The sequence below is a fragment of the Pan troglodytes genome, chromosome 22, assembly GCF_028858775.2.
Source record: "Pan troglodytes isolate AG18354 chromosome 22, NHGRI_mPanTro3-v2.0_pri, whole genome shotgun sequence".
In the NCBI taxonomy this organism is placed as follows: Eukaryota; Metazoa; Chordata; class Mammalia; order Primates; family Hominidae; genus Pan; species Pan troglodytes.
In genome coordinates, this window is record NC_072420.2 from 40,452,038 (window position 1) to 40,467,817 (window position 15,780).

The 15,780-nt window shown below is 42.9% G+C and overlaps 1 protein-coding gene across 1 annotated transcript in view; it reads left to right on the plus strand.

Annotated features, from left to right (window-relative positions):
* Window positions 1–15,780, plus strand: part of IGSF5 (immunoglobulin superfamily member 5) — a 246,295-nt gene that overhangs the window by 205,734 nt on the left and 24,781 nt on the right. The window contains 2 exon segments of the mRNA XM_054675296.1: window positions 3,832–4,149; window positions 9,209–9,508. Of these exon segments, the coding sequence (XP_054531271.1) occupies window positions 3,832–4,149; window positions 9,209–9,508 (618 nt within the window).

Here is a 15,780-nt window from a genome sequence, read left to right on the forward strand (position 1 = left end):
TCGCCCAGGCTGGAGTTTAGTGGTGTAGTCATAGCTTGTGGCAGACTCAACTTCCTGGCCTTAAGCAATCCTCCTGTCTTGGCCTCCCAAATATCTAGGACCACAGACACATGCTACCACACATGGCTATTTTTAATTTTTTTGTAGGGATGGGATATTGTTATGTTTTCCAGGATGGTCTTGAACTCCTGGCCTCAAGTGATCCTCCTGCCTTGACCTCCCAAAGTGCTAAGATTACAGGTGTGAGCCACTGCATCCAGCTGAAAGGAAATCTTTTCAATGGTGGGTGGCAACCAGTTGTTTACTCGGAGATGCCTGGTAGGACAGGAGAGAAAGCAAGAGGGCAGGGCTCGAGATATGGATTTGAGAACTGGAGAGAATTGGCATAAATAAGAATCTTCCAAGTGCATAAACTCCTATAAGGAAATCGTGTAGCCAGCAGAGGCCAGGATGTTGTGTTGGGTGACTGTGGACAAAAAGAGTCAAACTTCGTAAAGTGTTTGAAGAGATTTATCCTGAGTCAAATATGAGTGGCCAATGGTGCGTGACAAAGCCCTCAGGAGATCCTGAGGACAGTGCCCAAGGTGATCAGGATTACAACTTAGTTTTATACATTTTAGGGAGACATGAGACATCAATCAAATACATGTAAGATGTACATCCAGGTCATAGGTAGATTCAAAGATTTTCTAATTGGCAATTGGTTTAAAGAGTTAAATAAACGCCTAAAGACCTGGAAACAATAGTGGGGAATGTCCGGGTTAAGATAAGGGGTTGTGGCGACCAGGGTTCCGATTATGCAGAGGAAGTCTCCAGGTTGCAGGCACAGAGAGAATAGATCATAAATGTTCTTATCAGAGTTGATCCTCTCCTGGATCAGGAAAAAGTAAGGAAAAGGAAGAGGATTCTCTTCAGAAGGTAATTTACCCCATAAGTCAGCTTTGCAGGCCTATTTCAAGATATGGCAAATAAAACATATTGGGGGTTAAATATGTTGATTTCCTTCTTTACCTGTCATGTGATGCTATGCCAGAGTCAGGTTGGAAAGCAGCCCGCATTATATAGTGTTCAGTGAAACCCCTCTGATGAGGGTTTGTAGGGTGGACTCCCCAGTCCCTTAGATAAGAATTTGGGCAAGAGAAGAAAAAGATCAGCCATTGGTCCTTAGTGACAACCATAGCTAGTGGCCACAGGGAGGTTCTCGGGCGGGAGGAGACATTGATCTTTCCCAGTGCTCTGCCCCCCATCTGACTGTTTGCTCTATAAAGCAAAAGGGAGAGCAAAGAGGAAAGGGAGGTTTTAAGTGAGGCAGGTGACTGTGGGATTCAGGGTCTTGTTTACAGTTTTCTCCTATTCTGCACAGGGGAAGGTTACTGCTGATAAGACACAGCTGAGAGAGGGACGAGCTCCCGGGACCTAAAGTGACCAGAAATACAGCTCCTGAGTCTTGAGGCACAGCTGCGGCATGGTTTACTTAGGGTTTGTTCTAGCAAGGACATTAACCTTCCTCCGGTGTTTATTCTGAAGAAATGTTTGGCTGGCCTTCCTCATCTCACTGCCTGACCTTGCAGTATAGAAAAATACTGATCATCTTGGCTCTTAAACAGGTGGAGCTAAATGCCTAGCTCAACACAGGTAACACAGTCAGGGAAAGTTGGTGTTTAGGGTTGGATGCCTCCTGTTTCATCTGAAAGTCAAATCAAAGTCAAGAAGTTTCCATTTGGTGTAGCTCCCTCCTCCCTCCTTTTCATCTCCCAGCTGCAGAATAGGATTATTTGGCCTGCACAGATTGTATGATTCCGTAGTGACACGTGTGGCCTCCGGGGTACATAAAGACTGGCCTTGGAGTGAAATAATCTCAGCACTTCGCACAAGGCACTGGAAGGAACTGGGGTTTCAGAGGGATGCTTGTTCTGTTGGCATTGTGTCGCCCGGACTTCTCACAGGGTGAGGCTGGGGCTCACCCACCCCATCATCCCCACACTCACCCTGCTGGGTTCTGTCCACTTGACTGCCATTGACCCGAGGTGGGAGTGCAGGAGGAGTGTGGTTATTACATCACGGACCCTTGAGGCGCAGACTCGGCTGTTTTCTCTTCTTCTTAACAAGCAATTCAGAGTTCATGGAAAGGGCATTGTGGCTACCCTGGGGGAACTGTTTTCAAATTCCATTTCTCACACTTAAAACAAAAATCAAAGTTCAAAGAGATCTTGGATCAGAGAGATTTGCCTTGAGGTCAGGGAGAATACCTAATCTGAGTTGTGTTTTAGAGTGTCATACTTTCTTTCTGTTTTTTTTAATGATGTCCAGGGACAAAACAAAGAGTAGTAATCATGTTTATCCAAATGCTGGCTTAGCCTTAGTGAACTCTCACCTTCTTCAGTTCTGCCTCTCCCGGGACCTAAAGCCAGTGGGCCCCTCCTCCACCCTGGCATCCTCGCCTCCTGGTCCTGCTTATGGAGGGGACTGTTCCTGGTGGCGGCTTACTCCTTCCCTTTCACCTGTTGTTCTTGCAGGGGCAGTTTAGCCCCCACAATGTGCCTGGGTACACAGGTGAAGTGCTAATGTGCTACTGTGTGTCCAACGGTGTGATTCCTCCCCAGAAACCTTTAGGGCTATAATGAGATTCTTTTAGAACCTGCCTTGCTATTTTTTTAGACAGAGTCTTGCTCTGTTGCCCAGGCTCTAGTGCAGTGGCGTGATCTCGGCTCACTGCAACCTCCACCTCCCGGGTTCAAGTGATTCTCTGCCTCAGCCTCTCGAGTAGCTGGGCTTACAGGGACCCACAACCACGCCTGGCTAATTTTTGTATTTTCAGTAGAGATGGGGTTTCACCATGTTAGCCAGGCTGGTCTTGAACTCTTGACTTCAGGTGATCCGCCCTCTTCGGCCTCCCAAAGTGCTGGGATTACAGGTGTGAACCACTGCACCTGGCCTACCTTGCCATTTGACTTTACAAGGCAGAAGGAAAGGGAGGAGCTGCAGTTTTTGGGGCTACACAGTGTATATGATGGCAGGCCACCTGGTTCACCCACAGGGATCCCACAACACCAGAAGGTAGTAGGACATGTTGCAGTCTCATTGATGGGGTGGGCACAAACTAGGAGAAGCCACGGTATGTGGTCTGCCAGGGTGTCTTCTTGCTATAAACTCTGAATGACATCAGAAGGGAAAAGAGTATGAAATTCAGAGTGAAAGGCCTGAGTTTGGGTCCCAGCCCCACTGTTGTGAATGCAAATCCTGGGATGTTGCCAGCTGGCAGAGTTGGTTTTTTATGGAAGCTCTGAGGGAAGGTCTTCCATGCCTCTTCCTTAGCTTCTGATGTTGCTCCAATCCTTGCCATTCCTTGGCTTGTAGATGCATCACTCCAGTCTCTGCGTCCGTCCTCACTTGGTGTTCTTCTCTGCAGGCCTCTGTGTCTCAAATCTCACTCTGCATTTCTCTTATAGGGACACCGGTGAGTGGATTTAGGGCGCATTCTAAACCCAGGTTGATTTCATCTTGAGATCCTTACCTAATTACATCAGCAAAGACCCTATTTTCAAAGTTTCCATTCTGAGGATCCAGTGGACATGTGTTTTGAGGAATACTATTCAACCCAATACAGCCGTAGAGTTAGGGGGTAGAGTGGAAAGGAGGGCATGGCAGTGGCTTTCACCGGAAGCACCTGATCTGCCAGGGAGAGCTGGTGTTCGGATGCAAAAGACACAGTCTGAGTCACTGGATGGACACCCTGGGGGTTACCACTGGTAAATACAGAAAGGTTACAGCACACAGTTGATTTATGGAGATCCATTCATTTAACAACTTGAAAAATTGGCTACCTTCCAGGTTCTGGGTCTGGTAATGAAGTCATAGAAGGCCCCCAAAATGCAACAGTCCTGAAGGGCTCCCAGGCTCGCTTCAACTGCACCATCTCCCAGGGCTGGAAGCTCATCATGTGGGCTCTCAATGACATGGTGGTGCTGAGCGTCAGGCCCATGGAGCCCATCATCACCAATGACCGCTTCACCTCTCAGAGGTATAACCAGTGTGGGAACTTCACCTCGGAGATGATCATCCACAATGTGGAGCCCAGTGATTCGGGGAACATCAGATGCAGCCTCTAGAACAGTCGCTTGCATGGATCTGCTTACCTTACCGTCCAAGGTGTGTATGCAGGTGGCTTCTGAAGTCCATCGGGTTAAATGTCAGAGGGCAGGAAGGACCTTCTAAAGTTCATGCCGTGTATGATGGCAGACGTGGTCTACCTTCAGTTGGTGTTGACCTACAATTATTCTGAACTGATGAATGTTTGCGATTTATTTGTCGCCTCCTTCCTCCCTCATGCTCTCCCTACCTCCTCACTTCCTCTTCCCTTCTCCCCCTCTCTTCCTTCCTGTGTGCTCTAGCCTTCAGTTGGCAATAGGCTTAGAATTATTCTGGATGGACTAATGTTTATTGTTTCGTTGATTCATCCCCCTTCTTCCTCACTTCCTCCCATCTTTCCCTTTTTCCTGCTTCATTCTCTTTCTCCTTCCATCTTTGCTTTCCTTTTTTCTGGTTAAGACTGATAGAGACAGATTTTATCACTTCCCCTTTGAATCCATTTTAGTATTTAACAGCCTTTCTGGAAACGTATCCTGGAATTCTTCTAGGGCCAGTTGCAGTCATTTTTCTTTGATTTAGAGACAGTTGGCAATCACTGCCCTTTCTCTAGTTTTTCCATATACATGACTATATTTCTCTGCTTGCATCATTTATCAACTCTGAAGCATGCTTTAACTCTTTCCTCTTTCCAGCAGAATCCCCCCAACTTATTTCTCTACCCTGCCTCCAACTACAGTGGGATAGTCATTATAGTCAAAGTTGTGTGTTCACCAAATATATCAAGTCATTGAGAGAAAAGAAAAGAATAAACAAAATTTATAATAATAGCTTATTTTTCATTTTAGAGGTAATTTGGAGGTGCTGAAGATAATGTTACACAGTAAAAAAGTAAAAGGATGCTTTACAAAGATTTGGAATAGTCTTACCAAAATTTAATCACTTTGCATTCTTTAAAAGTGTATTTATACTCTATTTAAAGATATAGAGTGCCTGATTTCCATGGCAGCATTTCTTATAAGAGAATATATTATATCTTATAAATTATTTCTTATCTCTATATATTTACTTGTCTGGAAGAAATTCCCAAAGATTTTGTTCATATTTATGTTGCTATTAAATCAGATTTGATAACCTTTGGTGGAGACATGTCTACCTATTTCTATTTGTGTTTTAAAAATGTTTTTTTATTTTAGAAATTTAGCTAAATTGGTGTGTCTTACTTTTGTGTGTTTTTAATTTTGTGTAGTTTAATTAGGGGCACAATTATATTTTCTAAATAAGTGATTTTATAAGGCTATTTAGGACTGTTGGCCTATGTTGCATAACCAGATTCTTATTATGATAATTTGTGATATAAGAGAACGAACAGAGGAAAAAAGAATCAAAGATATAAATTCTGGTTTTGGCTTCATCAGTTATCTATCAGAGAGACCCCTGAGATGGCTCAATTTCTTCATCTTTAACCTGGAGATGAATCTTCCCAGCCCACCTCATGGGTTTGCTGTGTGGATCAGGTGAAAAAATGGCTAAGATGGTTTGATGACTCCAAAGTCCTGTCTGATTCAATTCTCTGCACATTAAGTTGGGAGCCAGAGTGGTCTAGTGGTCAGGAGTGCAGACTTGGGGCTTGGCTGCCTGGGTCCATGTTACCGCTTTATGACAATGTGTGACCCGGGACACAATTTCTTAATGACTTTGAGTCCTAGTGTCCTCATCATAGGGCTGCCGTGGTGTCAAATGAGTAGGTCTATGTAAAGCCTTTACCACACCTGGCTCATAGCAATCACTGTATGGCCATTTGCTATTATTTATTGTGCTCCCAATAAAAGCATGCCATTGTGTTGGTTATTTAAGAGTGACTCAAAGAGAAATAGAATAAGACACAGTTTCTTTCTTTAGAACCTCACAAGAAGAGTGGATAATGCAAGTTGCACAAATAATAGGGATGCCAGCCACCCAGATGCTGGCAAGTGAGATGGAAGGGAGGCAAGCTTGGGTTCCAATCGGGAGGGGAGCTGACAGAGTCAATAAAGCGTTCATGGATGATTTCATGGAGAAGGTGCCATTGGAGATGTGCCTTCCAGGTCTGTAGATGGTAGACAGAATGGGAAAGCAAGAGAGGAGGAGGGCATCCCTGGAGCAGGGAAACACAGGATCACAGGCATGGCTTATTACGCTGTACTTATGACACATCACATTCAGAAACCATGTGGTTTTGTAGCATCTTTTCCCAAAGTCACAAGTCTACAAATTTGTCTGAATCCCGCTGACTTTTTATATATTGGTAATTTTGGTAGTTTTTGGTTTTAATACAGATGAAAGAGCAAGCGTCTAGAGAAGGCAAAGACTTCTCCAAGATATTGCGAGAGGAACCCATAGAGCTTGGCCTGAACTTCATCCCTTTATCCTCATCTCATTGCTCTGAATGGCACTTAGTCCCTAGAGGAGCAAATGTTCTCTGAGCAACAGGGTCTCCCTCAAGGGAGAAAGAATCTTGAGAGGAAACAACCATGAATTATTCTATGATTTTTTCCCCTCCTTATATGTCAACAAAATAGAGATGACATAACTCCAAATTGAGTCATCTGAAATCCATGTGACTATTCTAGTATCACTTTTGTATAAAGGGTTTGTCATGCTACTGGCTAACCTTTGTGAAAGCCAGTGGGGGAAAGTGGAATCCCAATTGTATACAGAAAAAGGAAATCCTTCAGATCGCTGAGTTGGTCCACTTGCTGCCTTATCCACCAATCAATCACACACCAAACTCTAGACCTCTTATGTTTTGAGGGCTGCAAGGACTTGAGTTCAAGAGCTTCTGTTATTAACTGAGACAATATCATTCCTCCCAGTTCTGTCATCTTAAACCATCTCTCTGTCAAACAAAACAAACACAAAACCCTTTAGACTCAAGGGACAAACCCTTTCTCCACTCCTTGTTGCATTTACAGTAGCCCTTGAATTAGCAAAAGTGCCTTTCTTATTCCAAGGGAATATTCAGGAAGGAATAATTGGGAAGCTAACATTTCAGAGCAAAAAGATCTTACAGAGCTGACCCAGTTCACTGTAGTCTAGGGACTCCTTGATGTACCCTGAGATCCTTTCAGGGTGGTCTATGAAGTCATGATTGTTTTCATAATAATATGAAGATTCCTATTATTGTTGCCTTTTTCACCCTTCTTCTCACAAGTGCACAGGAGAGCTTTCCACTATACATTGGGAAGGTCTGCATGCCTCAGAATTTTCCAGATGACTGAAGTGTAACAAAATCATGCAAGGATAAAAGGTCCATTCAAAGTTCCAGATAGTGCAATGGGTTTCAACATAACAGAAAATGAAAGTTCCTTGATAGAGTTTCAGATTCCACTGTGTAACAAACATTTAAGAAACCTCAGCCGGGAATGGTGGCTCATGCCTGTAATCCCAGCATTTTGGGAGGCCCAGGCGGGCAGATCACTTGAGCCCAGGAGTTTGAGACCAGCCTGGGCAGCATGGTGAAATTCCGTCTCTTAAAAAAAGTGCTGGGCGCGGTGGCTCATGCCTGTAATCCCAGCTACTCGGGAGGCTGAGGCAGGAGAATAGCTTGAACTTGGGAGGCGGAGGTTGCCGTGAGCCAACATGGCACCATTGCACTCCAGCCTGGGCAACAAGAGTGAAAGTCTGTCTCAAAAAAAAAAAAAAAAAAAAAAAAAAGAGAAAAGTAAGTTTTGGTACAGTATTCAAGAATATCCACAATTATCTGAAAAAGCTATTAAATACTCCTCACTGTTCCAACTACATATCTGTGTGAAGTCAGGTTTTCTTTACATCCTTCAAACAAAGCAGTATATTGCAACAGACTGAATGAAGAGACAGCTATGAGAATCCAGCCAGACATTACAGAGATTTATATAAGTATAAAACAATGTCACTCATCTTATTAATTTTTTTAGTTTAAAAATGTGATTCGTTTCCATGAAAATATGTTAATCAAAATTAACATGTAATACATTATTTTTAAAATATATATATTTAAAATAATTGTTTAACTTTAATTTCAAATATGATAAATATTGGTAGATAAAACCCACACAAATGAAAGGTCTTTGGAGTCCTCAATGCTTTTGAAGAGTGTAAAAGGTACTGAAACCAAAGTGTTTGAGAAGTGCTGATCTGGTCAAACTATCTCATTCAGTAAGTACAACAAAGAGAGCCAAAAAAATTCAGTGACTTGCCCAAAGTGATGACAATTTTCTGGCAGAACCAAGATTGGGAACAAATTTTTTGATTCTTAGTTCAGTATTCTTTCCATTATGTTGTGTAGTCCAGAGTTTCAGCATGTTTTTCTTGGACATATATGTATACACATTTCACTAAGGCTATGTCTTTACTGGGGCCAATCCTCAGGTTGTTTTAGTCACACTTGTGAAAACAAGTACTATTTTCATATGGGTTGTTTGCAGTAGGAATGCTGACCTATGCAAGAGTGTTCTTAATAAAAAAAATAACTTATCTAAGTTATTCTGGCACATGATTTGGGTTAGTTATTTCTGTAAATATTAGATTGGAATTCGATTTAATTTGTAATGAGAAACCTATGTTAAGGCAATACCCTAGGAAGTTATGTTTAAGACCATATGACCCTAGAAATAAATAAAAATGTATCTGATTGACCAAAACTCCAGGGGAGACTTGCGTCTGACCCTGGGCTGTGTCCTCGTCACAGTGAGAAGAAGGTGAAGCTCGTTTCTCTTTTTCCCTTTGCTCCCTGGACAGCCCAAGATAATTCTGTAGCTCACTTCAGGGATTGTATAACCCCCCTATGGCATGCACTTTTCTTTCCCACATAATTATTTCCCCCTGGTTTCTGACTTTTATGAAGCATTTTCTGTGTAACTTTGTGCTTTCTTGTGAGCAACCTCACCTTCTTCAGAGACCCTGGCAGGTGTACAAAAAAGACCCAGATAAAATCTGAGTTAAGATTTCCTAGTAGAGACACAGCCTCTTTGGGCTTGGGAAAATAGGTCTCACAAAATGTAATTTGAAGCAAAACTTAAAAAGAAAAAGAAAAAGAAAAAGAAAACTTAGAAGCGAGAGGCACGGTCATGTCTTCAATGTGTTTCTCTCTTTTCTTCTTTAGTTATGGGAGAGCTGTTCATTCCCAGTGTTAATCTTGTAGTCGCTGAGAATGAACCTTGTGAAGTTACTTGTCTAGCCTCACACTGGACCTGGCTCCCGGATATTTCCTGGGAGCTCGGTCTCCTGGTCAGCCATTCAAGCTATTATTTTGTTCCGGAGCCCAGCGACCTTCAAAGTGCAGTGAGCATCCTGGCTCTGACCCCACAGAGCAATGGGACTTTGACTTGCGTGGCTACCTGGAAGAGCCTGAAGGCCCGCAAGTCTGCAACTGTAAATCTCACTGTGATTCGGCGTCCCCAAGGTAAGTGAAGATGTTCTGCTTTATATGAAATGAATGATTATTTCATGCTTCAATATTATGTAGAATGCTCCTTCATCCACGATGCCTGGAAAAATCATATGACGACCTTGATTTTGGGTGGGGATGATAAGGCCAATCACATCTGCTGTCAGCTTAATAATCTTATACCCTCATCTGCTTTTTAAATTCCATCTTAAAGTTTTTTTTTCTCCTATTACATTTGAAAACCATTTAGAATCTTGCCAATTATTTATCATCAAAGAGCATCAAGTTTGGAGACAAATGCTTGAATTAAACATTTGTGTTTCTAGCTTTTACCTACCACTGTTTCAGTTTGATCCCACCCCCTGAGCCAGTATGAAGCAGGTGTTCGTATTGGAGGAGGGTGTTCAGGTCTCCCTGGATTTCTTCCAATCTTAGTGGAATTATAATGCTTCATTTTCTTCCCCACCAAATCCACAATGTGTTTGAAAGTGTCAAGTCTATATGTATATAGTTTAACTTGACTAAATGACAGAACTTTAAAGTTTAGATCCCCCTAAAGAATCTCCTGTGGGGTTTTTGGTGTACCAGACACTCTAACCACATTCCTTGAAGGGGCCCATAGCGCCTGTGAGCTTTGAGTCAGCCTGGACAGGGTGGGCCCGCGATGCTGGAGATTGACTTTAACTTAACATTTTACAAAAAAGGAAGTGAGGCCCGGAGAAAGTCTGTGCTTTCATCCGGGTCACACAGCCAAAGTGGCAGAGCTGGGCCTAGAAGCTGAGAAGAGCTTTTCTTTTTGTCTAAAGCTTTTCCCACTATGAAAACACCTTTACCTGAGATCTTCCAAAGTTCAGAACAAAGCCATAGCCAAAGCCAAATAATGATGGTAACGATAATAAACAGCACCCTATAGCCCTTACCAAGTTATCAGGCACTATTCTGAGCACTTCTCAGGTATTCACAGAATTAACCGGCCCAACAGCCGTATGAGTGTTGCTGTTATTCCTATTGTAAAGGCAAGGTGACCGGGACAGTGCTGTTGGGATTTTGCCCACGTCTGTAGAGTGAGTAAATGACAGGGCAACCTGTACTCACCTGTAGAGTGAGTAAATGACAGGCAGTCTGTCTCCAGAAACTGCTCACCTGGCAACTCTGCCCACCGTGTGAGCAGCCACTTGGAGGGTATAAGAGGTCCCATGGCTGCCGTAACGGAGGACCACAGGCTTGGTGGCTTAAACAACAGAAATGGATTTTCTCACAGTCCTGGAGGTTGGAAGTGTCATCAGGGCTGGTTCCTCCTGAGGGCTGGGAGGGAGCCTCTGTTCCTTACCTCTCCCCTTGTTCCTTGTGGTTGCTGGCCATCTTCCACCTTCCTTAGCTTGTAGAAACATCACCCTCCTCTCTGCCTTCATCTTTACTTGATGTTCTCCCATTTTTTATGGTCTTTTCTGAGATTAACACTTTTGAACGGTACAGGTTATTTTTGCAAGTTGCCTCTCAATTTGGGTCAATTTGGATCAATTTGGATCAATTTGGATTTGTCTAAAATTTTTCATGATACTTTGACTTAGGTTACATATTTTTGGCAAGATATAGGTAATGTAATGTGGTCACAGGATGACAATTTTCATCAGTGTAAGTTTGACCCTTTGGTGAAGGTGGCATACCCTGAATTTATCCAACATAAAAGTACCTTTTTTGACTTTATAATTAATATGTAGCCAATAGATATTGTGGGAATATCCTGTTTACCCACAACCTTTCACCTAATACGATTTTTAAAAAAAACTTTTATTTTAGGTTCAGGGTTACACATACTGGTTTGTTGTATAGGTAAACTCATGTCACAGGGGATTGTTGTACAAATTATTTTATGACCTACGTACTAAGCCTAGTACCCATTAGTTATTTTTCCTGCTTCTCTCCCTCCTCCCACCCTCCACCCTCAGATAGACCCCAGTGTGTGTTGTTCCCCTCTATGTATCCTTGTGTTCTCATCATTCAGCTCCCACTTATAAGTGAGAACATGCGGTATTTGGTTTTCTGTTCCTACGTTAGTTTGCTAAGGATAATGACCTCCAGCTCCATCCACGTCCTTGCAAAGGAGATGATTTTGTTCTTTTTTTACCTACTAACTTTTACATTCATTGATAAATCATTGCCTGAATCAATTACTTCTATGGTGATTGTAAAGAGTGATTTCCTGCTTCCATTATTCTTTCCATATCTCTTAATTGGCTTTCTTTTGTTAAACAAAAGACTTCCCTCCCCTTTCTTCCTTTTCTTTTTTTCTTCCTTTTTTTTTTCCTCACAGTTTTGGTAGGGACTCAATTTTGTCCAATACATTCTAATCTATTCCTGTCATTTTTCGTTTTGACACCCAGATTGCTCCAGACTTGGTCAGTTGGTGTCCCTCCAAGCTGGTGCTGGTGTCCTTCCGACATCCCCCTATTAGTTTTTGAGCACCTGGACCAGTAAGGTGTTCCAGTCTCACTTTGCACTCCCCTGTCTCCACCTGGAATCAGTCATTTCTCCAGGGAGCCAACCTTAAATATCATAAGTTAGTCTACTTAAATATGATAAAGTACGGTCCAAACTTTGAAAGAGAAGATTTAAAAAAAATCCATTAGCACCAAATGGAATAAAATGGACTGGTTAAAGCATACATCTTAACGAGGTAACGATGCAGCAGGAGCTCTGGCCTGATTGATGGTACCTCAGAGAGATAGATTTTAGAGACTGGCTTGCTTGCAAATGTTTTCTTTTGTAGTGGAAGGGAAAGAGAGCACTTAATTTCCCTTGATCAGGTTAAATTCACTGAATTCTTCTTAGTCCAGAACTAGTGCCTTAACGACGGCAGCTGGAGGCATGGCTGCTGGAGAGGGAGGCTCAGTGGGTGCTTGCAATGAGTCTAGCTTTATTGGACTCATTTGGAAAAGGGTAATTTGTTTCTAAATTATTCATCAAGATCCCGTGCAGCTGGTGGCTGGCTGCATGTTGTGTGTTTTAGGTAAGTTTTATTAGCTGAAGACCTCATTGCAGCCTTGGTTGGCGGAGCTGGTGACCAGACGAGGCTGTAAGGAGAACAGCCAGGTTTCCAGAGAGCCAAGTGTTAATGGGGCTGTGCCCATTCAGGCTTCTTCAGGAATCATATAAACATCCATTTTTCCACCCATTTCCTAAAAGTGCAAAGCATTTGTTTTCATTTCTGAAATGATCTGCAAGTCGTTGAAAGAGGAATGACGTCAGCTTTGGAAGCTTATCCAGTCAGGGCAAGTCGCAGGGTTGTATGAAGTACTTCCTGGTTTATAGTTCAAAAGGTTTCTTTAGAGAAAAACATACTGGGAGGGCTGACATTCATTTCAGATCTGTTTTTTAGAAATTGATTTTCTTAACTACAGAAATGATACAAACCTCGAGCATTGCAGACGTATCCAAAACTGGAGAGTGAGGCCATCTCACCCTGTCTTGGAAGAAGCACTGTCAGAGCCATCTGCCCCTTGGGGTGGTTTTCTTTGTGCACTTATTTGTGTGTAGGTTGCGAAATGGTTAAAATGAAGTAGTGTTTTTAGGACACATGAGCACCTTGTAGAATGTAGTGATTCCTGGTTATAACCTTACCGTTTTGAGAAATGGCAATTTTGGGTGCAGAGAAGAGTAGTAGAAGTGACAGTCCTAGGCCTTTGCCCTGGCACTGATGGTGCAACTTTGGGCAAGTCAGCAACCTTCAGGGCTCAGTTTTCTCACCTGTAAAGTGGGTAGGAGAAGAAGAGAGAAGTCCTCTCTCCCGGCTGTGGATCAGAGACAGCAGAGGAGCCTTCTTTATAAATATGCTGTGGCTCAGCCTCCTTCTGGGGGTTTTGTTTCATTGGTTTTTGTGGAGCCTGGGAATTGTAATTGTAAAAAAATTCCCAAGTTACTCTAATGGGCAGCCAGGATTGGGGGCTACTGAACTGAAAAAAAAAATCTCTAAGGCCTAGCCTTCCCCTCCAGCCTGATCAAGTGCTATGTCTACACAGACTTGGACATTAGACAGCCTGGGTTCCAGTCCCAGCTCACACAATCACTAGCCGTGTGTCTTCTGGGCAAATTACTTACCCTCTCTGAGCCTCAGTTTTAGAACGGTCCTTGCTCCAGAGCACATAGGACTGGAAAGGGAGTGATTGTCATTCACACTATTGATTCGGAGATCTCTTGTGTCACCTCTAGTGGGCACAGGGATATGCTTTGCACATGATGGTGGTGACATTTGGTATTAATATGTACTTGGCACGTGTTGGTGGTGACATTTTATATTAATCCATTTGGTTTCAAGAAATTCTATACCTTTTTAAAACTCTATGCATTCCTTTGAGAGCGTCTGGGAAATGCTATTTTCCTTTTCTTCACAGATGGGAAAAGGACAATCTCCAAGTGGAGGTTAAAGCACATGGTAAAGTCAGTAATGAGGCCCTAACAAGCACACAGTGGTGTGAAGGAGTGTAGGGAGAAAGGCAAGCAGTGTTGACCTTGGAGCTAATCTTCCTTAGTCACTATGTGTGGGTTACTCAGGTATAGTATACTCATCCTCTCCAGCAAACCTGCCATTCACCTGAGCCAGACACACCCACACCCTCCATAGGGTACAAGGCACAGACCAGCACCCCACTGTACACTTTATGCAAATATATTTATGTCATACCTGGGCCATATTTTCCTCAGAAGGATTATTCTACATTGGAGACAACACATGGCAGGATGGAAAGATATGAGCCAGTGGCTCTGTGGCTTCCTGTTCTGGGCTCCCTGTGCCATTTACTTAGTCACTCTGTCCTGAGCGTCTTGTCTGCATGATGAAAAGATTGGATTATGGATGACATCATTCCAAGAGTCTGTGTTTTCTGTCCACTGTCAGATTTTTGGTTTGTCAATAATATATGGCTATGATCTATTTTTCAGTATACAGTAAATGCACTCTTTTAAAAAAAATTAGCTCCATACTAAACAAAAATATACATGCATGTGTGTATACCTATGTGTATAGATATATATAAAATATATATTATATATGATAAATTTTAAATGGTTATGAAAATAAGAAAGGTCTATCTTTGTAGCCCCAGCACTAAATCATGCCTCTTGCTGACTTGTACACTACACTTTGAGCTCCAGTGGATTAAAGGGAGACTGCAGCTTAAGTCTCACCCAGGCATAAAACTTGGAACATTTGCCTTCCAATGGAGCATGGTCACAACAAATAGGAAGTGAAAGAATAAGTGATGTGGTTCCTAATACCAGTTCCATTTTGGTCAGAGTTTGGGTCTTTTAACTGAATGCAGACATCACTTTCTGAACTTTGTGGTTAAATTAAGGGACAAAAGAGTATTTAAAGTCCCTCTGGCCCTCAGTCTCTCCCTTGACTCAGTCACCATTCCCAGCAAAGTGTCCCTTCCCTTCTGTTAAACATGCATTCCCTGAAAATAAGGCAGGCTCTCTCTGTCCTAGATTAAGGCAGGCTCTCTCTGTGCTAGATGAGAGGAAATGTTATGTCCAGATTCAGGAAGTTTGGCACACTCGTATTTCTGTCTAGTAGGGGAAGGAAAGTACTGATAGGGAGTGTGTGAGTAAGTTAACAAGCATCCTGTCTTATGCCAGTGAGAATTTCAAGCCTGTCTCTTAAATCTTGAGCCAGACCTCATTGGTTAACCCCAGCCAGCTCCCTTATTAAGAAAACTTGTTATATTTGCAAACTTCAGTTAGTAAGAGTCCGTTAAACTGGAAATAGGATGACCACTGCCATCTTGAGCCTGTGCACTGTAGCTTACAGCATTCTCAGAACTTTCACACACACCCCTGAACAGCCTGGTGGGACAGGAGTTGTTATTGGTAAGTGAGCCAGAAGCCAAAGTTAATGCAGCAAGAAATGCTGGTCATGAGATTTCACTGGTTCCATCCACAGGAAACCTAAAGTTCTCGCTCAGTCACAAAGCTCCCACACAGTGGTCCAACCTTCAACTCAAGACTGTGAAGATCATGGATCCAACTCTGGACTTCACCATTTTATTATTGCATCTGTGGGAGGGGGAGTGTGAGAGCATCCTGTCATGTCGTGGGTAGCTTGGGCAGTGTTTACATTGTGGCTGCGTACAAGGGATTCCCAAAATGTGGGTCACCAACTATCTGCATCAGAATCACTTGGGGTATCATTCGGGATATCCTGACTCTGTGATCCTGGAGGCGGGCTTTGAATCTGCATGTGCAATGATATTCCAGGTGACGCCTGGGATTCTGCTGTCTGTGGAGCAAGG